This window comes from Penicillium verrucosum (assembly GCF_028828655.1).
Source record: "Penicillium verrucosum strain IBT 35672 chromosome Unknown utg000002l_segment0_segment0, whole genome shotgun sequence".
Taxonomy (NCBI): domain Eukaryota; kingdom Fungi; phylum Ascomycota; class Eurotiomycetes; order Eurotiales; family Aspergillaceae; genus Penicillium; species Penicillium verrucosum.
The window spans coordinates 5443856-5466153 of record NW_026643211.1 but is presented as its reverse complement, the minus strand read 5'-3'; the positions used below and the strand labels follow the sequence as shown (position 1 = coordinate 5466153).

The 22298-nt window shown below is 49.1% G+C and overlaps 10 protein-coding genes across 10 annotated transcripts; 4 read left to right on the top strand and 6 right to left on the bottom strand.

Annotated features, from left to right (window-relative positions):
- Positions 1-24: 24 nt before the first annotated feature.
- Positions 25-834, bottom strand: N7516_007672 (uncharacterized protein; the record flags this gene model as incomplete). Its single annotated transcript, XM_057220392.1, has 2 exons — positions 25-336; positions 475-834. The coding sequence occupies 2 exons, from the start codon at positions 832-834 to the stop codon at positions 25-27; spliced, it is 672 nt and encodes a 223-aa protein (XP_057074483.1).
- A 453-nt stretch (positions 835-1287) lies between these two features.
- On the bottom strand, positions 1288-2439 carry N7516_007671 (putative mitochondrial phosphate transporter Pic2; the record flags this gene model as incomplete). Its single annotated transcript, XM_057220391.1, has 5 exons — positions 1288-1339; positions 1394-1517; positions 1577-2227; positions 2288-2293; positions 2349-2439. The coding sequence occupies 5 exons, from the start codon at positions 2437-2439 to the stop codon at positions 1288-1290; spliced, it is 924 nt and encodes a 307-aa protein (XP_057074482.1).
- Positions 2440-4116: 1677 nt separating this feature from the next.
- On the top strand, positions 4117-5450 carry N7516_007670 (DUF3716 domain-containing protein; the record flags this gene model as incomplete). Its single annotated transcript, XM_057220390.1, has 3 exons — positions 4117-4498; positions 4563-4895; positions 4948-5450. 3 exons carry the CDS (start codon positions 4117-4119, stop codon positions 5448-5450), a joined length of 1218 nt encoding a protein of 405 aa, XP_057074481.1.
- A 348-nt stretch (positions 5451-5798) lies between these two features.
- On the bottom strand, positions 5799-7632 carry N7516_007669 (putative C6 transcription factor; the record flags this gene model as incomplete). Its single annotated transcript, XM_057220389.1, has 3 exons — positions 7507-7632; positions 6642-7382; positions 5799-6563 (listed from the first exon to the last, which is right to left on the bottom strand). Exons 1-3 carry the CDS (start codon positions 7564-7566, stop codon positions 5799-5801), a joined length of 1566 nt encoding a protein of 521 aa, XP_057074480.1. The 5' UTR covers positions 7567-7632.
- A 768-nt stretch (positions 7633-8400) lies between these two features.
- N7516_007668 (F-box/WD repeat-containing protein) lies at positions 8401-10566 on the bottom strand (the record flags this gene model as incomplete). The annotated part of the gene is made up of 5 exons (XM_057220388.1): positions 8401-8601; positions 8658-9369; positions 9422-10062; positions 10119-10421; positions 10471-10566. The coding sequence occupies 5 exons, from the start codon at positions 10564-10566 to the stop codon at positions 8401-8403; spliced, it is 1953 nt and encodes a 650-aa protein (XP_057074479.1).
- A 1103-nt stretch (positions 10567-11669) lies between these two features.
- On the bottom strand, positions 11670-13073 carry N7516_007667 (Mn(2+) transporter ATX2). Its single transcript, XM_057220387.1, has 3 exons — positions 12918-13073; positions 11908-12849; positions 11670-11855 (listed from the first exon to the last, which is right to left on the bottom strand). The coding sequence occupies exons 1-3, from the start codon at positions 12965-12967 to the stop codon at positions 11678-11680; spliced, it is 1170 nt and encodes a 389-aa protein (XP_057074478.1). The 5' UTR covers positions 12968-13073; the 3' UTR covers positions 11670-11677.
- Positions 13074-13964: 891 nt separating this feature from the next.
- Positions 13965-17735, top strand: N7516_007666 (Chondroitin AC/alginate lyase; the record flags this gene model as incomplete). Its single annotated transcript, XM_057220386.1, has 5 exons — positions 13965-14845; positions 14899-15538; positions 15963-16091; positions 16162-16779; positions 16833-17735. The coding sequence occupies 5 exons, from the start codon at positions 13965-13967 to the stop codon at positions 17733-17735; spliced, it is 3171 nt and encodes a 1056-aa protein (XP_057074477.1).
- A 473-nt stretch (positions 17736-18208) lies between these two features.
- Positions 18209-18556, bottom strand: N7516_007665 (uncharacterized protein; the record flags this gene model as incomplete). Its single annotated transcript, XM_057220385.1, has 1 exon — positions 18209-18556. One exon carries the CDS (start codon positions 18554-18556, stop codon positions 18209-18211), a length of 348 nt encoding a protein of 115 aa, XP_057074476.1.
- A 781-nt stretch (positions 18557-19337) lies between these two features.
- On the top strand, positions 19338-21048 carry hat1 (histone acetyltransferase catalytic subunit HAT1; the record flags this gene model as incomplete). The annotated part of the gene is made up of 4 exons (XM_057220384.1): positions 19338-19375; positions 19440-19715; positions 19772-20036; positions 20097-21048. The coding sequence occupies exons 1-4, from the start codon at positions 19357-19359 to the stop codon at positions 21046-21048; spliced, it is 1512 nt and encodes a 503-aa protein (XP_057074475.1). The 5' UTR covers positions 19338-19356.
- Positions 21049-21567: 519 nt separating this feature from the next.
- On the top strand, positions 21568-22062 carry N7516_007663 (U6 snRNA-associated Sm-like protein LSm4; the record flags this gene model as incomplete). Its single annotated transcript, XM_057220383.1, has 3 exons — positions 21568-21570; positions 21633-21824; positions 21892-22062. The coding sequence occupies 3 exons, from the start codon at positions 21568-21570 to the stop codon at positions 22060-22062; spliced, it is 366 nt and encodes a 121-aa protein (XP_057074474.1).
- Between the last annotated feature and the right edge of the window lie 236 nt (positions 22063-22298).

Sequence of the window (22298 nt, the reverse complement as noted above, 5' to 3'; positions counted from 1 at the left end):
CACGCATAAACCACAACCCATCCACTAAGACTGCTCAACCTTAGCCTCCTTAACCTCCTCCTTATCCACATCCATGGGCGTAGTCCCAGACTCAGGCCCAGCCTCAGCAGCAGCAGCAGGAGTCTGATCAGCAGAGCCACCACTACCGGTCTGCACACGGAAGGAATGAGTAAGAGACTCCTGTGTCGGAGCCGGCGCAAGACGAGGCAGGGGCGCCCCAGCGGGATCTACAGATTCAGGCTGTCCATCTTGAGCGGGGAGATCATCGTCCTGCGCATCGACGCCGGTAGCGTTAGACTTGCGGGAACGCTTAACGCGTAGCGGACGTTCCTCGGGCTATACAATATAAAAAACAAAACACGTTAGCTTGGATGTAGCAGAAAATGCATATGGAAGGGACGTATATAGTAAAAGTTGAACAGAGTGTTCCGGAGAAGAGGGCGAATTGTAAAATGTAAATTGTAAGATACGTACTGTGCGCGGCTGTTCATCGGAGCTACCCTCAGTATCATCTTCTAGCAGTACACCGGCAGCATCCTGGGCGGGATTCATCATGGCTGCGGCGCGGGCACGTAGTTCTGGGTTTACGGAGCCGGTCTTTGCCTCGTCGGCCATGCCGGTGACTTTCGTCAGACGCTCGAGAAGCATGCAGGTTTCCAGGCGCATTTTCTGGATGTATTGGGAGCCGCGGCGGTTGCGGGTGCGCATGATTTCATTTTCGGCTTCGACTTCTGCGAGGCGTTTCTTTAGTGCTATGCACTTGCGTTTGTAGGCGATCTCCACGCTGGGGGGATTGGCTGGTGGGATGGAGGAGGGTTGGCGGGAGGCTTCCATTTTGGTGAAGGGGAGGAGGTCTGTATTTTTGGTTTAATTGGTGATGACCGGACTGGATTGTGAACACTGCGGTATTTCGTATTTCGTTGGGATGCTTGGTCGGAGCTGACACAAAGCACGATGCGAAGGGGGGCGATGTGAAATATAAAGAGGGAGAAGAAGAAGAAGGAGTAAAAGACCGGACGACAGGCGGTTGGATATAGTATATATAGCTTTGATTAGTCGTGAATTAGTCGTTGGTAATGGGGGCGAGTCATCGACTGGAATGGTGACCCTATTGAGAAGTACCAAACGTCGTCGGCAACAATGCGACGACCTCCAACATTATTCTGCCCCGATATCAAAGGCGGTCTACACAATATTGTTTAAACAAATATTTATCTTTATCCATTTAACTCCTAGCTATGTACAATTGCTCTAGAAAAGATGAGAACCCCCAATAATCATGACTATCTAATGACCTCCAGTAGTCGGAAGACCAAGGAACACCTTGAAAGAGTCATAACTGAAGAACGTTAGTGTCGCTGTACACGCAAATCAGGACGGAACAAACACTTACATGAGCCATTGGAAACCGGTCAAAGTGCCCAGCATCACAATACGAACAGGGAGACCATTCCATAGGCCAGAGAAGCCAATCTTCCCGTAGATCCGGGACACAGCCGTCATGGCACCTTCACCGGCTACAAACGGGCTGTTAGCATGCATCAAGGACTTCAGCCGAAAAAAGGAAAAAGCTTACCTTTACGATCAGCATTCAATTTGCTGACCATGACATCTGCCGGGTGGCTAACAATAGCACAGAAGATTCCAGCAATGTAACCACCCAAGAAGCTAACCCCAGTCTGGGTCAATTGGCCATACTCCTCCTTGGGTTTGCCCATAGTGCGGTAGATGACCTTGACCGTCTCCTCAAAGGTGGCAAACTTGGTCATGGTATAAGGGATCTGTCTGGCCCACAGAGGGTACAATCCCTTATACAAACCACCAAAACCCTCCTTGGCAACGATCTTACCCCAGCCCTCGCGCATAGTGGAAGCGTATGGCGGCAGGGTGGTCTGCATGCGGACCTTGATAGCCTCCATGGGACACAGGGCCATATCAGCAAAGAACTCAGCAGAGGCACTAGCACCGAGGAAGACCAGAGTACGGTTGGACTCCGGGAACAGCTGGTTTCCATACAAGTGCTTGAAGTACTCGTACAGCCCGTACTTTCCAGCACCCTGGAAGGAGTAGCCCAGGAAGGTGGGGGACCAGCCGAAGAAGACACCGCGCAGACCTTCTTTGGAGAAAATTGTTCGCCATGCTTGTATGTTGGAGGTGTAGATCTTTGGGTCAACCTGGCGACGACATTTCACAAGATCGAGGGGTGTTACGGCTGTATGGGTTGGTCCTATGTGGGATTGGGTGTCAATTGAGCATGTTAGTTGTATTATGGAGAAATTTTACTTACCACAAGCTGGATAATAATATTGTTAGTACGTGCCTTATGAGATGGGGAAGCTTGGACATACCGATGATTCCACCGAAGCCACAGCTGAGGAAGTACTTGAGTGAGTTAGGCTCAATCTTCCCAAGGGGAAGTTTGCGTTCCTGTATAGCCATGGTGTATATATATTTGTAAAATATTTGGAATTGGAAGAGGGGAGAGTTGCAAGATCAATAAAAAGCAAAGTACCTATGTTGTATGTACGTACCTTGGAAGATCTATGTCGTCAGTGGCCGAACTAGCCCTGAAGGCTTATCTCTCCGCACTTCCCGACGGTTCAACATAACTTATCTACTCCCTACACTCTCTTACACTCTTATTGATTTAGATTCTTTAGTTTACTACTCATTCTCTAGATAGTTTCGTATTCTTGCGAATCAATTAATATTTTAAATATTCACTATAATCTTATATGACGTCAATGATATCCAGCGATACTACATAAGTACGTTGTATAAACTTATACTACAGCAGCCGACTTAGCCGGACTTCCTGCATAATTACTTAAGAGAGCTTTAATGCAATCAAACTTCTTAATAAAATTATGAATTCTTATCAAAGAGTTAGTTTCTAGCCTAAGGCATAACATCACCTGATACTGACCTTGCAAAGACACTATAAGGTCAAGCATGACCATGACTATCAGGTATTCAACACCTCCATTGGACAGATCGGACATGACTAACACAAAGCCTGTACGTCCTGGCTCAGTATGCCCAACTAGACAAGGAGAATGTCAGATCAAGGGAAGAGGGAGATGAAGCTAGTTCTTAAGGAAATAGACACAAGAATCGAAAACTACGCTCTTTTGAAAGAAAAAGATATATCGTACCTAGAGCTAGAGAGTCTTTTGCAATGTCTAGTCTACTTATAAGAAAGAGGTAAGAAAAAGTGAGGAGAGAAGTGAAAGAATAGTGAAGGAGAATGCTTTCACTTTCAAATGTTGATATTGATATAAAGCCCTTTATGGCTAGAGAATGTAGTATATCTGTTGACTATGTCTGAATCAATAGATCGACATATTGTCAGGATAGATGTCTTGTTTGTTAGGCTTTTATAGGCTATTTAGCCTCAGTTTGTAGAGAGAGTACATATTCCTTCCTTCTCTCTCCTCCCTTGCAAGTTATATAAATCCAAGCACTACATATATAAAACATTTAAATCTAAACCCTGGAGATGATCCTCTAGTTTCTCCTTTTGTGCCATGATCCTGGGGAACTGAGAAGTATTGGACGCTTTTGATAGTTTCCCTCCTCGACGAAGTGTTGACCGAAACGATGGCTTCAGGGAGTCCGCGTCTTAGATGCTTACCCAAACAACGATATCAATTTCTAACAAAGAAAAACCGACACATTCCGACACATCACTTTCACCTCACTCCCCCAACAGTGGATCAGAAATATGAAAGACCCTGGCCCATCCGTGAGGGCTCGCACAGCGGCCGAGCTTACAGCTCTCATCAAAGACCAGGTCGAGGATGGTCTGTAAACACATAGATTCATTGAGTTGATACATGTGTTAGAAAGTCGTCAGTTAGGACAATGTGATGTAATCATGTCTTATTGTGAAAGGAATGTCAGAATACAGAATAGCAGAGATACCTATAAAGTGACAATGTCACATACATAAACAGATGTCCCTGATTCGCGAACAAGGATAGGACACCGGCCACACGAAGGCCACACGAAGGCCACACGACACCAAGAAGAGAAGATTTAGTTTCTTCTCGCCCACAAAAGAACTCAAACCCCTTTAACACCCTTCTAGAGTCTCGTTCTACCATAGTATTAGCCATGCCTCGCTTGACTCGCTTGACTCGCTCCATTCCTCACAGTGCTTCGACCGAGCCATCTACTCCTGAGCAAGACATCTTTACACATGGCCTTGCCGAGGCAATCTCACGGGACTCCGATAATCCTCGTTTAAGACAAGATAGACTAGAGAGATCGCCTAGTCCCAACTACCCCTATTTTCTACAACACACAGACTCTGACAGCAGCGACGACGATGCAGTCGATATCCCATACCGAAATGACGAAGATAGGACTGGTGTTCGTGTCGGCGTTACTACGAGGCGCACGAAACCTTCCGCTGATGAACAAGACCCCGGCCCGTCCGTTCGGGACCGTACGACCGCCGAACTCAACGCTGCCATGGAAGCGCAAGTCGAAGACCGTGAGTGTTATATATTCATCATTCTCTGCAATCGTATGCATTCGCTAATGGGAGGGTTACAAAGCTTCCTTTCCGGGTCTCGACACCACCGGGTTACCACTTCTACGAAATTTCATGACCGCATGCGAACGGAATCTCGTTGGTATGCACCCCAAGCGGACCGAACTCGATTGGAGAAGGGGAGTACGCAGGCCAGTGAGGTCTGGGAGGCCTCGGTGTGCAGCGCAGGGACAGTTGTGTGGTGTCGAAGCCCCGGCGGATCAGGAATGTATCTCCTGCGCTAAAGGCCAACGGACGTTCGAGCATTGTCGAATTATTTTCGTGAAGAACGAGGCTCAGTGGGGGTGGGCGTGTGCTAATTGCGCCTTTGTGTCATCGGGAAGCAAATGTTCCTTTCGTACGTCTTCCTCTTGACTAGAATTATACGATAAAGCTGACGTACGGCACAGGTCCTGATCTAGTATCTCCGAATGTGCCTTCGTGGGTTATCGCGGCTGTGACTGAACGGCAGCCGTCGAGTCTATTGCTTCACACATACTGTGGCGCAAAGGATACAGATGCCGCCCGGAAGTCTACGAAGCCGACTGTCGGTCGGAAGCGTCCTGGGACTACCCCAGACGATGCAGGCGAAGAGAACCCTCCTAAGAGTCGCAAGTTCAAGGTTGGTCCCGTCAACCCCAGTGAGGGTGCCGCGAAGAACGCACCCCCCAAGCTCAAGAACGGAGGGCTGCCGTTCAATGCAACCTGGTACAACTCGCCCCTTGAAGACCCCGAAGTGTACCGTATGAAGGATAAAGCATATGCACTTGGTACCTACCGTGACCTCGGAGACATCATCGCGCGCGCCGCGGAGGATCAAGCTCGTACGAAGGCAGCAATGATCAAGAAAGGATTCCCGCTTGAATCAGACGACGAGGAATCAGAAGAGGAGAACGTCTTTGCCGACGAGTGAACGCAGTCGGCGGCCATAGTGCTTTTAATTGATTTGAGATATCCATTGACTGACTTGAAGTCTACCTAGCCATATTGTAGATGGTCTTGGTGCTGGTCTGGCGCCATTATGCCATCGTAGTCTCTAATGACCGAAATTGTCCAAAAGCGCCTTGTTTCTTTTACCATAAGTCCTGCCAGTAGCCTATTGAGGAGCTCATCGACGCCAAGTGAGATTGGCACACCTCTCTCACACATCGTAGTCCTCTGGTCCCACGCAACGGGCACTCCAAAGCCCATACATCGAATTTGGTTACCAAAATCACACGAGACCCGTGGTAAGTTTCGACCAAGAGTTTTGCCCTGCGTATCATCCGGTTCTCTGCTCCACCTCACCGGCAAGTACTAACGCTAGTTTAATACCCAGCGTAGACCCAAGACGCGACAGCACAGTACGGATCAGATCTGCCTGCGCCGAACTCGGCATACCGGAGGAAAGGATATACCAGAGGGGCCAGAGCAATCCGTAACCCTGCGCAGCGCGCATTTTCCACGGGCTGTCTGAATTATTCGGACGACCGAGGGAGTCGACGTCAGCCAGCGCGAAGGGGATACTGCGACAGACGTCTGTGGTCATTTCGCGGATGGTAGCTTTCAGAGCTGGCTCGTCGAGAACGGTCTCGGACTCTGGTTCAGAACTGCTGGTATGTCGGGAACTGGAGAATTGCTTGTTGGCCGCTTTGATGGAGGTAAGTGTAGCATTTAGGCCGAGGAGAAGTTGTTGCACCATCACGCGCACTGCGCGGTAGTAATTCCAGATCACGGCGTTGGTGATGCGGTTGTAAGTTAGGAGGGTCTCGCCCTGTGCTGAGTAGACTTCTAGTGGGAGCCAGCGGTCTGGAAGGGTCTCTGTCCACTGGGAGAGTTCGATGTCGTACTCGCAGCCGGCTGTGATCCATGATTCGACGGTAGCTTGGTCTGGGGGTTTTGATGAGGTGCTCATGCATAGGAATAATTGGCAGAGCTTTGATGCAGTGAGCAATAGGCGCTCGGTTGGTTTGCTGATGTCTAGCATGCTGAGGACCCAATCGATGTCGAAGTGAGACCTGTCTCCAAGTGCGAGGATTTCAACGTACTATACAATGGTCAGTCTCGGACCGATATTCAGTCATATATGCCAGGTCCCGATGTCTGAACCTTACGACAAACCTACCGTGTGGGCATAAGCAAAAGTAAGCATATCCCGACCATGCGGATGACCAACCAGCGTGTTTCCACGAAGCTTCGTCAAGAACTCAAAACCAGCCGTATGCGAGCTGAACAGCCCGTTCCGCTCACCCGAGATATCCTCATACAGCGAAAGCAAAACGACCGAAGCAAACGTCTCATCTTTAACCGCCGTAGTCGGCGACGCCAACGCCTCCTGCAAACCTCGCAAGGCCCGCCCATAGCCCTGCCGCGCCTTGTTCATGAGAGGTGGCGCATTCTTAGCATTAGCGAGAGTCATCAGCGCCGTAGCCTCAACCGCCCAGCGCAAACAAGAAGACGGCGACTCGCTGCTCTGGCGACTGAGCTCGCGCGCGTACAGCGGGGGCACATATTCGAGATGTCCGCCATCATCGGGATCTGCCTTTATGGTATACTGGTCAAAGAAGTAGCACAGGGCTTGCTGTTCCCAGCTAAAGCCAGCGGGCGAGTATAGCGTCAGAGCAGTCTTGTCATGGTGTTTCGCATGTGAGCCTGCGCGTCGGCGGTGCGAGACGGCTGATAGAGAGTCCGAGGTCGAGGTGCTGTCTTGGCTGTCGGTATTGCTGTGTGAATTTACGCTGGAACTGCTCTTCATTAGCTCCTCGACTTTCCTGGTCTCGTTGCGGAAGACGGCATCCGGCCGGTATCCTGGACATGGTCGGCCATAGATAATGCAGTTCCGGCACTCTGGGTGTGCTTCATCGCACTTGAAGGGAGCATATTTAGCATTTGGCCTTTTAACGAATGCAAATAAGACTACATATTATAGGCACAATATAGGTTCATTGGCGGGGTAAATCGAAAAACCAAGATTGAAGCTCGGGACATACCTTTATCTTCCGCTTGCGACAGAGGTAACATCCGGTACTTGGTTTTCCCCCATAGACCATTGTTCACCCTCGGGCAGTCGCCTGAGGAACCTCTAGGACTTGCGGGTACTTCGACGGAAACCGCAAAAGGAATTGCGAGTTAGAAGGAGGTTGGACTCGATCTGAGTTCCACAAAGGTCAAGGACGGCCGTGTCTCATTTGTAACTGGATCAACTCGACTGCCTAGTCCAAACGAAGCACATGCACATCTTAAAGGATGTGCGGATGGGTTTTCTAAAGCAAAGATCTCGTATATTTCAGCGATCAATGTTCGCGCTAAAGTCTTTCGCTTGAACGTTTACCTACAAACTAAGAGACGTCAAGTTCTGTTCGGGACATTGCGCAACGTGCCGAGAAACCCGCTTAGTCATTCTACAGTAGTGAGGTCCTGCCCAGGTGAGGTCTGAGACAATTGGGAATGTAAATGATATAGATTTCATCAAACTAGATGGTATATAAATCACATTCCAAGTGTTCCCAAAAAAAGGTATCATGTACTCAACCACAAAACACTCCGAAATGGCCGATTGGAAATAAAAACAAGGTAAAGAAAAAAAGAAAAAGATCACCCAACTCCAGGATGGCAACTTCACCAAGTCTGGATAGAGAATCAAGACACAGTAACCAAACATATTTGCAACACCAAATATGCAACCGCTTGGTGCTCTAGAAACACCTAGGGAGGAACGCCGGCAGCTCATTCTGAAGGCAAAGCACCCACTAATGACAAAAAACAAACCGCGCTCAAAAGGATGGGGAGATAAATACGACAAAAATAAATGGATATGCGTAATCGTTAGATGGCAGGATATCAAAACACGTTTGGATCAGTTCAGACCACTAGATGCTAAGAGATTAGGAGGAGGGCGCGTCTGGCATAAGTGCATCACTATCATTGCCTAACGGGATCTGTGGTGGGGGAACGGAGCAGAGGGTTCGACGTCGAGTTGGAACGGCCAGCTCGCGGTCATCAACAGAGCTTATGCCTGGAGTGCTTGAAGCACTCCCAATGGCTGTGTCATCGTAATCTTCTGGTGGTGGAGAGAAAGACCAGACCTGCGAGATATATATTAGAAAACATATTTTCCATCAAACGGAAACATGGCACGTACCTCCATAACCGTGCGGTTAGACCGGCTCGCCATAATTACTGCCTTTTCATCCTCAAAAGCAACCCTCCAAACCGCCTCGGCTGGAGTAGAAAGCTCCCGCAACAGCTGACCGGTCTGTAGGTTCCAAACCTTGACACGGCCATCGCTGCCACCACTAACAATCCGGGTCTTGTCAAACTGAAGACTGGTAACACTGTTATCGTGCGCCGCAAGACGGTGAATCGGCGCCATCTTGGTTAATGACCAAACACGGACAGAGCCGTCGGAGCCACCTGTGACTAGCGTGTCGTCCCGCATCTGTAGCTGACCAACCAAAGATGTATGACCCTGTAAAATTGCATGGCACTGCCCAGAGTGCGGGTCCCAGATCCGGACGCTAGTATCCAAACTTCCCGTCGCGATCCGCCGGCCATCAAAGGCTATAGCGTAGATCTGACTAAAATGTCCTGAAAGGGTGCGAAGACAGCGTCCTTGGGATATGCTCCATATCCGCGCAGTTGTATCATAGCTGCCCGACACGACTAGATCACCATGAATGGCTAGACACCGCACGCTAGCTTGGTGTCCGACGAGGACGTTGCGACATGTCCCTGTAGCCAGATCCCATATCCGAAGGGTGGTGTCTCTGGATCCTGAGATGGCTGTATTCCGATCCGACATCTTCAGACAACGGACGGTTGATGTGTGGCCCCGAAGGAGATGGATCCCCGCTCTATCATACGTTAGTTTTTGTTTGTGCAAGTCGTGGGGGGGTTCTGTCCTACCCAGTAGCCATGTTCCATACTCGAACTTCGCGGTCGCAGCCTCCACTGACCAAAATGTCATCCCACGGGACCATCGCCCACACTCCCATCACATGGCCTTGAAGCGTCTTTTGGTTGTCGCCATTAGTATCGTAGACGTGGATCTTCGCATTATCCAGGGCAACGACAATATATTTCGGAGTGAGATGAAGACTTGTCACGACACCCTGGTCAGGGGTGATATGGCGCTGGGTGCAGCGACCACCTTTGGTCCACGCCGACTCAACCATGTACTTTTGCTTGAACTGTGAACGGTATGAGACGGGCCGGGTCCGACGTCTTCGGGAGAAGCTTGTCGGAGGCAACCATTCTCCAGAAAGCGTGCGGGGAAGGCCCGGTGCGCTCTCGGTGGCGTGGCCATTCGATGCGGTCAAGCGCCGCTGCAACCCGCCGAAGGTGCGTGCGCCAGAAGCCGAGTCTACGGGATGGGCGGTAAACGGGTCGACGAGGTCTGCTTCATCTTCCAGCACCCGCCGCACCGAATATGCATGTTTCTCGCATAGGTTTTTCCAAGTGATGTCATCGTTTAGTAGTTCTCGCCAACGCCGTGATACTTGTGAAGCTCGGGCGAGTGTCTTGGGGTCGTCGATGAAGGAGAGGACCTAAGCAGACTCAACATTAGTACATAAGTGAATAGAGACTCGACCAAATGGCTCACTCTTAAGCATAGTTCATTAGGAAAAACCTGAAATGGATCTTTCCTCAGTCGAGGACCGACGTAACTCGACACAAAGCTCAGCTGCTGACTGTCGCATACGTCCAGAAGACCCTCCAGGAGTTTCTGTTTTCGGGCGTTGGATAGAGTACTGAAGTGAATGCGAAGGTTTAACAAAAAGCTGGTTTCTTCATCGTCGGTCGAGTGCCAAGTTGGTGGTCGTTGATGGGGGGGTAGGGCTAGGCGCGGGTGTCGGGGGTGATGCGGGCGCTGAAGGAAGTAGGTTGGCGGGTAAAGGAGTGACAGCTGTCTTATTGCTGAGTGGTCTGGATGGGGTGCTGGAAAAAGTGGTGACTGGGTCGTGCGATGGTTTATGACTGTCTAACTGGTCTGATGTGTGCGCATTCGACCCATCTCCCACATCGCTGAATGATGCCCGATGGGAGTCCATGGCGACAGAACAGGGGGGAGACCGCCACAGTCGAGTATGATCCTCCCACTTGTCCGGGTTGTATTTATTGATGTGACGTAGTGAACCTCCAATAGTTCACAGCATATAGTTATGAGCGAGTTGGGAGACGGGAGTATTGAAGTTCGGGGGTATGAGGAGATGCTGGCGAACGGCCGAGGGAGGGAAGTGAGACCAATAATCCTCCGAAGGTATCGAGGCCGCCCGTTTTTTTTCTTTTTCTTCGAATATATCACTTTTTTTGGGGTTCTTTTCATTCAATCAGTGTTCGAAATCAACTTCCAATGAAAAAAAAAGGCGATGAGGAAAAGGGACATTTGAGGCGGAGGTGTCGTGATTCCTGACAAAGCATGGTCTCCCCGGGACTAATCAGATGAGAATTATATGGATCTTATGCATTCGGCACAGATCATCTCTTTTTCTCTGCATCTTTTTTTTTTTTTTTTTTCTTGTCTGGATTTGCCTGATATTTCCTTTTGGGCGGTTCATGGCAAAGGAGGCAACGGGGAGGCGTCGAGAACGTAAACCTAAAGGTGGTTTGGCCTGAGACCAAGTCATTGATCTCTAGAGCTGAATATCGTGAGCTATAAAAGGCAACCAGGTATTCACGATGCTCAAGATCCCCGCGAACCCCACGATCCCCACGATACTCACGATCATATAGACCCAAGGCTTTGGATTGGCATGCGGCTAGCGGGGTTGGACCATGGAACTTATGAACAACGGGATGATTCAGACTGACGAAACTGACGAAACTTGTCATCACCAACATTCTGAAAAAAGATGAAACTGCCCCTGGGGAAGTCGAACATAAGGGGGACCTGTCAGGCTTTAAATAGGGTACAGTGACGCTACGTCGATGTGATCGTGAGATAGGTAAAAATACCATGCAATTATGACCAATATAACACTCAACAGTTATACAAGGAAATCTATTCAAACATATCCTCCCTTTCTCAATTTATCTCAGCTACAGCATCCCATCTCCAAACCGTATCTTGCTATGGGTACAAAGCCCTCCAAAATATAGTTGAAAAGCGAAAATGTAAAAGCACTATGGAGTAACCCCAAGGAATACACTCAAAGTACTTGGTCAGTGAGCATGTCCAATCTGCAAGAATAGCGGCAAGATCATGCCCAAAACAGATGCAATCAAGTCTCTCATGGACTTGTCCGATCCATCCTGGTCTCGGTCACCATATCCGTTGATAGGAAGTTCGCGCGGGGACGAGCCCGGACCGTTTTCTTGCATGGTGTGCATCGCAACATACCTACATAGATTAATAAGAAAATGTCAATATGCTCCGCAAAAAGAAGACTCACAAGAAGGTACCACCAGAGAAAAGCAGTAGCATTCCAGTGCGCCAGTGAGTGCCTGCCTCATCGGCACTGGAAGATCCCATCATCTGTACAAAGAGGAAAGTGGCCAAGGCGCCAAAAGGAGCTGCCAGACTGAAGATTAGCAAATGCGCTCTCGCGGTGCGACTTGACAGCCCTTGCTTGAGCAGGATGGATGTCAATCCGAAAGATGCAGGAGCCTTGTGCACCATGATCGCCAAGAAGATAATAAAACTGAGCCCGGCATCCGAGCTGGAAGCGCCTAGAGCAATACCATCCGCCGCAGCATGGATCACGAGGCCGGTCGTGGTCGCAAAACTGTGGCCACGCCTGGACGCGTGGTTCGCATCAAGGAGTCCACCCTCACGCGACGGGGAGGAACCCCGTCGCAACCCGGACCCAAGGTTATCCAAAGAGATATGGTAAGGCGTCCGGTCGTTCTTAGTGGGTGCAGCAAATTCGGGCAGTTTATCGATGAGATACATCAAAATGAAACCACTGATGAGGGCGATTCCGACCCACGCATGCGGCGAACTCTCCTCCTCTCCGTGAATTGTTTCCTTCCCCGTTGTCTCACCCGCCGAATCCTCGCTTCGGACATAAAGTGTTTGTGACTCGGAGAGTTGGTCTCTTTCCGAGAGGAGACCCGGGACAGGGGCATCGGATAGTAGGTCTGAAGCGCTGTTCCCGTTGGGGCCAAAAGTGGCTGCAACAGCCGGGGCTTGATGTTGCCATTCAATCGCGGTAGACCGTGTACTGTGTTGCTTGCGAGTGAGGGAGCTTGCGCTGTAGAGGGTTTCAATGCCCTCGGGGATAATGACGATCAACGACGTCCCCACCAGTACGCCCATACCAATGGACGATATTAAGCGGAGCTGAGAGGGGGACAGTGTAAAAGCTAAAGGTAATGAGCCGACGACAAAGGATCTGCCAATAGTCCGGAGCATTAGCTTGAATCCGATTGAACCTTAGGTTTCCAAACACAGGTAGCTCACGTAATTGCCATCACAATGCTCAGGGCGAGCAGAGTGAATAGTCCCTCCATGATGATCTCGCAGTTCACTCTATAGACTTTCTATCATGGTGAGAGGAATTGGAGAGAGGGTCCAGAGGGAGTCTGGAGAGAGAGAGAGAGGTGTGGTTGCGTAAAGAGGCCAAGGTGGTGGGAGGATCCAGGTTCGCGGGACCCACGTAGCTCAGGTACCGCTTTCGAACAATTCTAGGGGGGAAGTATGCAGGACAACTATATGGGTACATATGTATTTTAAAGACATTCTATTTGATAAGGTCCTCTAAAGGTATGCATATAGGGCTTAAGGCTGATTCTAGAACGTCTTGTCAAACATTATGTCTGTTCTCTAACTATCTGGCCTTACCGGACTATACAGGGCCGAGTGCAACTATCATTGCTTGAATCGATATCTTTGTATTTGTCCTTATTTTTGGTCTATATTACTTGAATTTATTTATATCTATAGTCAACAATCATCGGGTTATGATTTTAACTGCTTCCGTATATTATAGAATGAAAAGCCCGCTATTCTTTCTTCTATAGCCAACGAGTTATCTTTCTAGCTAACTATAACACGGAGAAAAGAATTTCTTTATAGAAAATATCAAAAATCTGAAAAATATACCTGGAAAGAACATCCAAAGAAGACACCGGGGTATACTATCTTACAAGAAACAATTGATCACCTAGATATCATATCATCTTGAGTCAGATAATCAAAGTGTTAAAACTCCAACCTTGTTCAGGAGCCGATCCAGAATGATCGACTATTTAATCAACAGGCACCTGAGCTCATACCCCCAAACATATACAGAGAGAACATGTAGTGATTCATTTTCCCTAGCAAGACAAGCTGTTCGGAAATCCAGTTATCCAAGCTAGGGCATAACTGAAACACAAGTTGTTTTAACTAGATTAAGAACGGAGAACTACACCCGTGGACATTGATATTAGTTGGCTTCAGTTTCGTTCTTGTTCATTCCTTTCTCTTACCATATTTGTGTTCACATATGTTGCCCTTCTCCTTGCAATGGTCGCCTTCCTTTCTTTCGTTATCCCTTTTCTTCCCCTTGTAGCAAGTTTTGTGCACCCTGGCCTCCTCGTCTCCGATAGCGATATCTCTCGCACCCAGAAAAAGATCAAGGCCAACCAGGATCCATGGACTGCATCTTGGAATACCCTGACCAGTCTCACATTCTCTGACGCCAGCTACACTCCTTCCCCAGTCAGCGTTGTCTATCGGGGTACCTGGGATGGCCATGCCGCGAACGCAGAGCTCCTCTGGCATGATGTCGCGGCAGCATTCAATCTAGGCCTACGCTGGAAAATATCCCGAAACAAAAGCTTTGCCGATGCTGCTAGCAATATCCTACACTCATGGGCAACCACTCTCACTGAAATTGGCGGTGGCGACGACAAGTACCTCACAGCCGGCCTGCAGGGGTACGAACTCGCCAACGCAGCCGAACTCCTTCGCGACTATCAGCCCTTCGTGGACGATGTTCTCCCTGCTATTGTGGAAATGGCCAATAATATCTTTATCCCCATGCACTACAGATGGCTGAAACATGAAGAGCCGTCCGAGCATAATGTTCTTCATTTCTTCGCGAACTGGGAATTGTGCAATGTCGCTTCGGCGATGGCTATGGGTGTCCTAACCGAAAACCAAACAGTGTGGGATTTTGCCGTGGATTACTTCAAGTCTGGGGATGGAACGGGCGCGATCAACAATGCTATCGTCAACATCGTTGAAGAGCCTGGCACTGGGGCTTTACTTGGCCAAGGCCAAGAGTCCGGTCGTGATCAGGGTCATTCAGCATTAGACATACAACTTCTCGGTGTTATCGGGCAGCAGGCCTGGAATCAAGGAGAGGATTTGTTTGCCTATAATGATAGCCGGATTCTCCGTGGGTATGTACTATTCAATCGTTTCTACCTTGCCACTTACTCACGTATCGCCCTAGGACGGAGTACTTCGCAAGATACAACCTTGGAAATGACGTTCCCTTTGTCGACTACACGAACGGCATAGTCAGTCACACAGAGATCAGTAGTGCCTCCCGTGGGGCCATTAGACCTACCTGGGAGTTGCTCTACAACCATTATGTTATGATGAAGCGAGTAGACGCACCTTGGACGACTCTCTACCTCAACAACTCTCTTGAGTATTACGGTGGTGCGGAGGGCGGTGCGGGTTCCTGGGGAGAAGGGTCTGGCCATTACGATGGCTTGGGCTGGGGATCATTGCTCTACCACATGGATGAGTCTGATGTGGTAGCTGCAGTCTCCTCCAAATCTGCTTCACCTACGACAAGTTCCACAACAAGGGTGTCTACTACATTGCACTGGGCTTCTACCGCAACGACCACAGCTTCTAGCGTATCTAGCCAAAGTGCGCTTGTTTCGCAATCAACCACCACCGATTTTGCTGCTGTCTCCACTGCTTCGGGTACCGAAACATTTGCATCATCAAGTATTACTCCTCCATCATCTATGAGCAGTACAACTTCAGCCAGTACATCGGAAACTTCGCCTCCTACACCACTTGATATGCCACAGGAAGCTCCTCGCCATATTCATCATACTCATCACCATCACCATCACGTGGAGGGTCAGGCACTTGGTGCTTGCCATGTATAATACGTCTGCGTTTCGATGCCCAAAAGCCGCTGACTCTGCCCGAGTTCTTTTTCCGATGTGCATTTCCTGGTTTAGCCAGTCGATCCTTCAATTTATGTATTTAATTTTCCATATATTTGTCAACACATGTCATGTTGTACATAGTCCCTTAGCATTGTGTTTTTTGATCTAACTTTTCCCACAATTCCGAGGGTCGAAGTCCCGTCTGGAGAAGGAGAGCTCGTCTCACGAATCACGCTCAACCAGCCGAGTGTGCATATATAACATATAATCCTAAAATCCTAAATGATTAAAATCTCATGTGTATGCATGTGTCGAACTAAATGATGAAACAGATACCCCATTAGGAAAGGTCGATGCCAAGCATATACCAAAGTGGAGCATCTAGGCCCCCAGTCATCGACTCACCTCCGATCCTCACGAATTCTTTGCCTATTTAGAATCGAACATGGCACACCCCGCATCTACTCAGAGACGATGCCTTTCTACGGTCGCCCCAGTAAAGCTTGCTGCAGTTGTCGGGAAAGACGGATAAAGGCAAGTGGCGTGGCCCAACACCAGACTAATTATAGCCTGACATGGTTTAGTGTGATCGGCTTGAGCCCGTGTGTTCCCAATGCAGGAGAGCGGGCAAGCCATGTGGCGGTTATCGGGACGTGCCGTCTTTTATGTTCCGTGACGAGAATGGCAGGGCAGCTCGACGAAGTGCAGAAGCAAAAGCGAAGACTGAGGCCCGTCGAAAATTGGAGGATAGTGCAACTCTAGAATCTGATATATCCACCCCCGGCTCGGGAGCAGATCATTCACCGTCAGATGCACTAGTGTGCAGGAGCAGGGGCCAACAGATCATGACTCCGAGAATTATTGCCCCGCTATCTATCCCATTGGAGGATCAGGGGTTGAGGTTCTTTGTTAACAGTTTTGTGACACGGATGGCCAGCAGAACAGGTCGCTCTCTACATGCAGATACTATGCAGCCGTCTCCTCATCTTGGAGCAGTTGCTCTCGATCAGTCGAGTCGAGATGCTCTCGTCTCGGTTGGCCTTGCTGCCTTGTCCAATGTCAATAATGACAGAGAACTGCGGATATTGTCTCGAGAGAAGCATGCCATGGTCATAAAGGCCGTACGAGAAATAGTGGAGAACCCCACCCAGGCCAATCCCGACAGAACGTTTCACTTGATCATAATGCTGAGTTTATACGAGGTACGCTCTTCGGGTTTAAGGTTTTTAATAGTTACAATAACTGACCCGCGTAGATGGTCAGCTGTACCCCAAGCCAGCTTGATTCTTGGATAGTACATCTGGATGGTGCGGCTGCCTTACTTAAACAATCCACCTTTCGTCTATCGCTCAAGAACTTGGACCACCGAGCCCACTTACAATTCTACTTTGTTTCAATTGCCAGATATTTCTCCAAGAGGGTTGTCTCCCCAGATCTACTGAACTGGTCTCCTGATCTCGTACCATCTGCGCCACCGGAGATCTTACCGGGCATCGATCTGGTTGACATACTCGTAAGATTTACGAAGTTCGATGCATATGTGCATCACCGAAAGCCGGACGCCAGAGCAGTAGTGGACTCAGCACTACTATTTGAAGATGAACTCCGCGGGTGGGAAGCCCACCTTCCAGTTGACTGGCAATTTACTGTGAAAGAATCCATATCATGCGAGTACACCTTCCATGGCCAGTATCATGTCTACAAGGACATGTGGGTTGCAAGGATTTTCAACCACTACCGCTGGGCACGACTGCTGGTCAACGAGACCATCGTATCCCAAATTTCGAAAATGACACGGCCCACAGCAAACGATGCGATTCAACGGCAGCGAGCATTGCACACGATTACTTGCATGGCAATTGAGATATGCACCGGAGCTGCAAGTCATGAAGCTATCTCCGGGCAGGGAGTTGCCGAAGACCCATCACATATACCCCTGTTGAATGGTACCTTCATGTTGCTTTTCCAATTAGGAATTGCCGGAGGCGCGGCAGGGACCCCTGATGAGGTTCATGATTGGGTTGTTGGAGCCTTTGAGCGAATAGGATGTACGATGGGGATCCGGCGAGCTTTCGAAATGATACCCCAACTGAAGAAATCAGTCGGGAAATGGAAACTAGATCAGAAGCTGTGGAATAGCGTACATGGGTATAAATAGGGGTTGACCGTATAGACAGCCTACAAATACCATTCCAAATATCATCGTTTCGTAGGCGGCGCACCAAGAAGTGTTCCAGGATGTTTTGGCAAGTTATATGGATGGGGTATTGAACCCTTGTTTAAACGAAAGAAGAAGACATCGCAAACCTGGAAATCAATTCCAATTGTGCAAAGATCACATTGTTATACTAGCTCTATTGGGTGAAACGATAATACCATCTATCAACGCATGAAGAAAATGCTCAAGCTTCACTCTCTAGGCCGACTATCTTAAGGGAATCCTTCCAGAGACGATCCTCTTCCTCGGGGTTATATGTTTGTTTCACCCATCCAGCAACAAAAATATGGTCATCGCCTTGACCACGATCCGCTTCCTTACAGTCTTCTGCCACCCTTTGCCTTAATTCTATCTTCGTTAAGTGTGTGGGTTTAGACGCCTATGACACCCGCGCCGTTGATAAGAATGTTGACCTAGCCCTTAGACGTGGTAAGGATCTCTTTAGCTCCGGCACGGATACTCGTAAAGGAGTCTAGATCCAAGTTGATCAGCGAGATGCGGCCGGGTTCTAGAATCCTGGTGAGGTTCTTCTCGGCCTTGGATCGGTTGCGGGCTAGAAGGAACAGAGTGGCCCCGGTGGCCGATAAGGCACGAGCTGTCTCGACACTAATGCCTGATATAGCTCTAGTGATAATAATAACCTTACCGGCTAGCTTGCCTTCGGCACCTTCATCTTGGATAATTTGAAGGGCGGTTGGTCGTGCATCTCCGGCGCCTTGAGGGTCGAGATGCGCGGCAGCGTAGGAGCTTAATGAGCTCATATTAGGAAGAAGTGGTGGAGACTTTCAAATAATTATCAAGGTATAATATCTTGAATGTATCGATAATAATGGCTACTTGTATATGTTGTATATTCGGCCTACGGTATCTCTGTGACTCAGTCCATGGCCCTCGAGGCCATCATTTGCGGCTGTTGAAGCCCGCCAGAAACCGAACTCCGTCCACCTTCCATCCCCACCATGCAGACCCCTAGTCATGAATCTAGCCTCGACCTAGCCCCGCAGTCCTGCCAATCCTGCAGGTCGTGCAAGAGGAAATGCGATAAAGTACTCCCTAGATGCTCCCGAATCTACTCCTCTCGGTCACTCATTCGGTCCGTATAGGATGGGTGGATTGGGGGGCTATTACTATTAGCACGACTAGGGTCATCTGGGTAAATGTACATAGCCAAAGCGTGTGCGATAATTCATATAGCCAGGTACTACAAGGCCTCCCTTTGATCGAAGTGACATTAAGGTGAGACTAAACCGAACTGCCTCACTCTCCCAGTCCTGGGTCTTAGGCTGTATGGAGCGCATTGATCATTATATGTAAATGGTCCTGGATCAGAGCCGTTCAAAATATGTGCGCAAAACCGGGAGCCATATAAGTTTTTTCTTTGGGAACTCTGTCATTGAGATATAAAAAGAGTTAGTAAATTGAATCTTTGATGGCTTGTAGTAGCGGGCCATAGATCCAGATTAGGTAATACTGATGCGCGCCTGGACCGGGGCGCGTATTCGCGTCTCTCTTGAGACTTTATTGTCTAATTTGACATTCAAACTACACATATCCTATCAAAATGGCGAGTGAAGCTGGATGTAAGTTCATAGTCTCCCGATATTCAACGCTGCCCAGCTATAGGCTAATTAATATTCGCTTTAGGGTCTTGCGACGCCAACGATGCGGTCCATGTTACTGTCATTCAACCAGGCGAGAAGAAGCCGAAAACACTTTCGACGTTTCACCCCCAATTTACCTATCCTATCTTTGGCGACGATGAGCAAATCTTCGGTTACAGAGGCTTGATTATCCGTTTGCGCTTTGCGGCTCATGATTTGCGCCCTCATGTTCACATTTCCTACGATGAGAAGTTCAAGCCAGTCGGTGACACAGCCGCTGTCGATCTCCTCGATACTTTGAAACCTTTTGTCCAGCAAGGTGAGTTTAAGCTTGCGACAATACGTGTGGTATAAGCTAACCACGATTTTGCACAGAGGCATTTGCCGATCTCCAAGATTACGAGAAAGCTGTTCAAAACGACCCAGACGCGAATGATTTCAAGCCCCCGGGCGACTTTGTCATTGGCTACGAAGTTGATGACAGAAAATATGAGGTATGGGCTGGATCGCTTGCAGACCCGGAAGTGCGAAAAATCCTGGATCGCATGCAGGTTCTCGTCTCTCTCTTCATAGAAGCTGGAACTCCCCTCGAGACAGATGACCCAGAGTGGACGCTCGACCGTTGGAGAGTATATTTCGTGTATGTTATTTTTTCCTTGCTGTGTTGGTACTCGTGACCTGAGACTAACCCAATCTACAGATATGAGAAGGTCACTCCTCCAACACCAACAGGATCATCATATTCGATTGTCGGATATGCCACAACGTACCGCTATTGGTATTACCAGCGGGATCAATCACAAATTCCCACAGTCAAGAACGACGAGTTCCCGTCACCAGAAGCCAAAATCTCCGAGCTTCCTGCACGGATCCGCATTGCTCAGTTCCTTATTCTTCCTTCACACCACCGCGCCGGCCACGGCACACATCTATATACCACAATCCACGCGGCATGTATCGCAGACCCAACCATTTTAGAATTGACCATCGAAGACCCCAATGAACAATTCGACGCGCTGCGGGACACGGCCGATTATTGTCTGCTGCGGTCGGAGTTCCTAAAGCACAACGTGAATCTCAACCCCGACCCCCTCGGAGCGTATTCTCAAAAGAAACGTCCTCGCAATGTGCCCACTTCCGCCCTCATCCCCACCAAGCTTCTCCACGACATCCGCAAATCGTTCAAGATTGAACCTACGCAGTTCGCGCATGTTCTGGAGATGTACCTTCTCGGCCAGATTCCTCAAAGCCACCGCCTGGCCGGCGGCACAAACCTCGCTCGGCTGTTGATCAAGAAGTTCAAGGCCGAAAATGAGGATGACCGACGCTACTACTGGTGGCGTATGCTAACCAAGCAACGTCTCTATAAAAAACACAAAGAACTTTTGAACGAACTGGAGCTTTTAGACCGTGTGGAGAAACTTGATGCCACGGTCCAAAATGTGGAGGAAGGCTACGAGATCACATTGGATGCGCTCGAGGGCCGCTTGCCAGAAGATGAATCAGATGAAGAGGCAGGGGCAAACGAACAGGCCAGTAAGGCTCCTACCGGTAGCAGAGACCGGCGTGTCAAACGCAAGCTCACGGTCATGGAGGATGATGATGACGAGGAGGAGGATGAGACAGAGCTAGCTAAGCGACCAAGGGTTTAAAGCCCTGCAGTGGTCAGCTCTTTTATGTACTATGTAATGCACGCTAGCATGTTATATTCGAAGCATTCGACAGGATTATTCTTATACACCTTTCTCCAAGATGTGTGCAAACTTAAGAAAGCTCAATTCTAGTCGATACCCACTAATTTAGGTCACCCAAGGCTCTTATACTGGTAGTACCTAGAACCTAGAACCTAGAACCATTTGATATGTTGAATAGTAGATGTAAATGAAGAATACAAAAAACTTTTGAGAGTTCCTTGTATATATGGCACCGAAGCCACATTTGGGCTCGGCACTTACCTTTTTCCGGGCTTCCTCGTCGCATCTCTTGGAGCTTGAATCCATTGCTACACTCAACATCCCCAGATAAATCAACAGCTCCCTTCGTCAGGGTTTAATTCCGCTATCCAATCCATAGGTCACAGATTTTGGATCTACACAGCAACCCGCGCTCTTTCAACTCTGTGCGCTAACTGACTCTCCCACCTTCACCCACCTCGTCGATCGCATTCCAAAATGGTAAGCTCCAGCTTTACCCAGACGCCCTTTCCGGAACCTCTACTAATTCAATTTCTGATCAGCTGCCTCTCGGTCTCCTCACGGCCGCACAGGGCCACCCCATGTTGGTGGAACTCAAGAACGGCGAAACTCTGAACGGCCACTTGGTTACGTGCGATAACTTCATGAACCTGATTCTGCGCGAGGTAGTGCAGACGAGCCCCGAGGGCGACCGCTTCTTCAGATTACCCGAAGTTTACATCCGGGGCAACAACGTAAGCCCTCTGACGAGCAATCAGCTCAGAGCCCCGCTCTTTGTGCTATATGCTAACAACCCACCAGATCAAGTACCTACGAGTTCCCGAAGAGATTGTCGAAATTGTCAAAGAGCAGCAACAGAACCAACCACAAGGTCGTCGCGGAGGGCGAGACGGTGATCGTGGCCGCGGCCGTGGTCGGGGTGGTGGTGGCGGCCGGGGTGGACGTGGTCGGGGACGAGGCGGTCCCAATTAGACATAAGCTTATTCTGCATCAATGATTTTAAGAAGACGGCAAACGAGATACCCCCGGAGGAGACGGTGGTAAGGTCGCTCGGGAGGTCCGGTGGAACGGTTTGATCGAGCATGGCCGTGGCGTATCTGGCTCTGTATTTTCACGGCATCTGGGTCACTTGGTCGATTTACAACTACCTCTAAATGTTATATTCCAAAAACCCAACCCAGATCTACATATTTCTCTGTAAACCCGAT

Excerpts from the sequence above, each read along its gene's own strand:
- N7516_007667 (XM_057220387.1), bottom strand. The coding sequence starts at position 12,967 with ATGGAGGGACTATTCACTCTGCTCGCCCTGAGCATTGTGATGGCAATT. Across the intron at positions 12,850-12,917 it reads AGCATTGTGATGGCAATTAC|ATCCTTTGTCGTCGGCTCAT; the intron begins GTGAGCTACCTG and ends GACTATTGGCAG. Across the intron at positions 11,856-11,907 it reads TTCTCTGGTGGTACCTTCTT|GTATGTTGCGATGCACACCA; the intron begins GTGAGTCTTCTT and ends TAATCTATGTAG.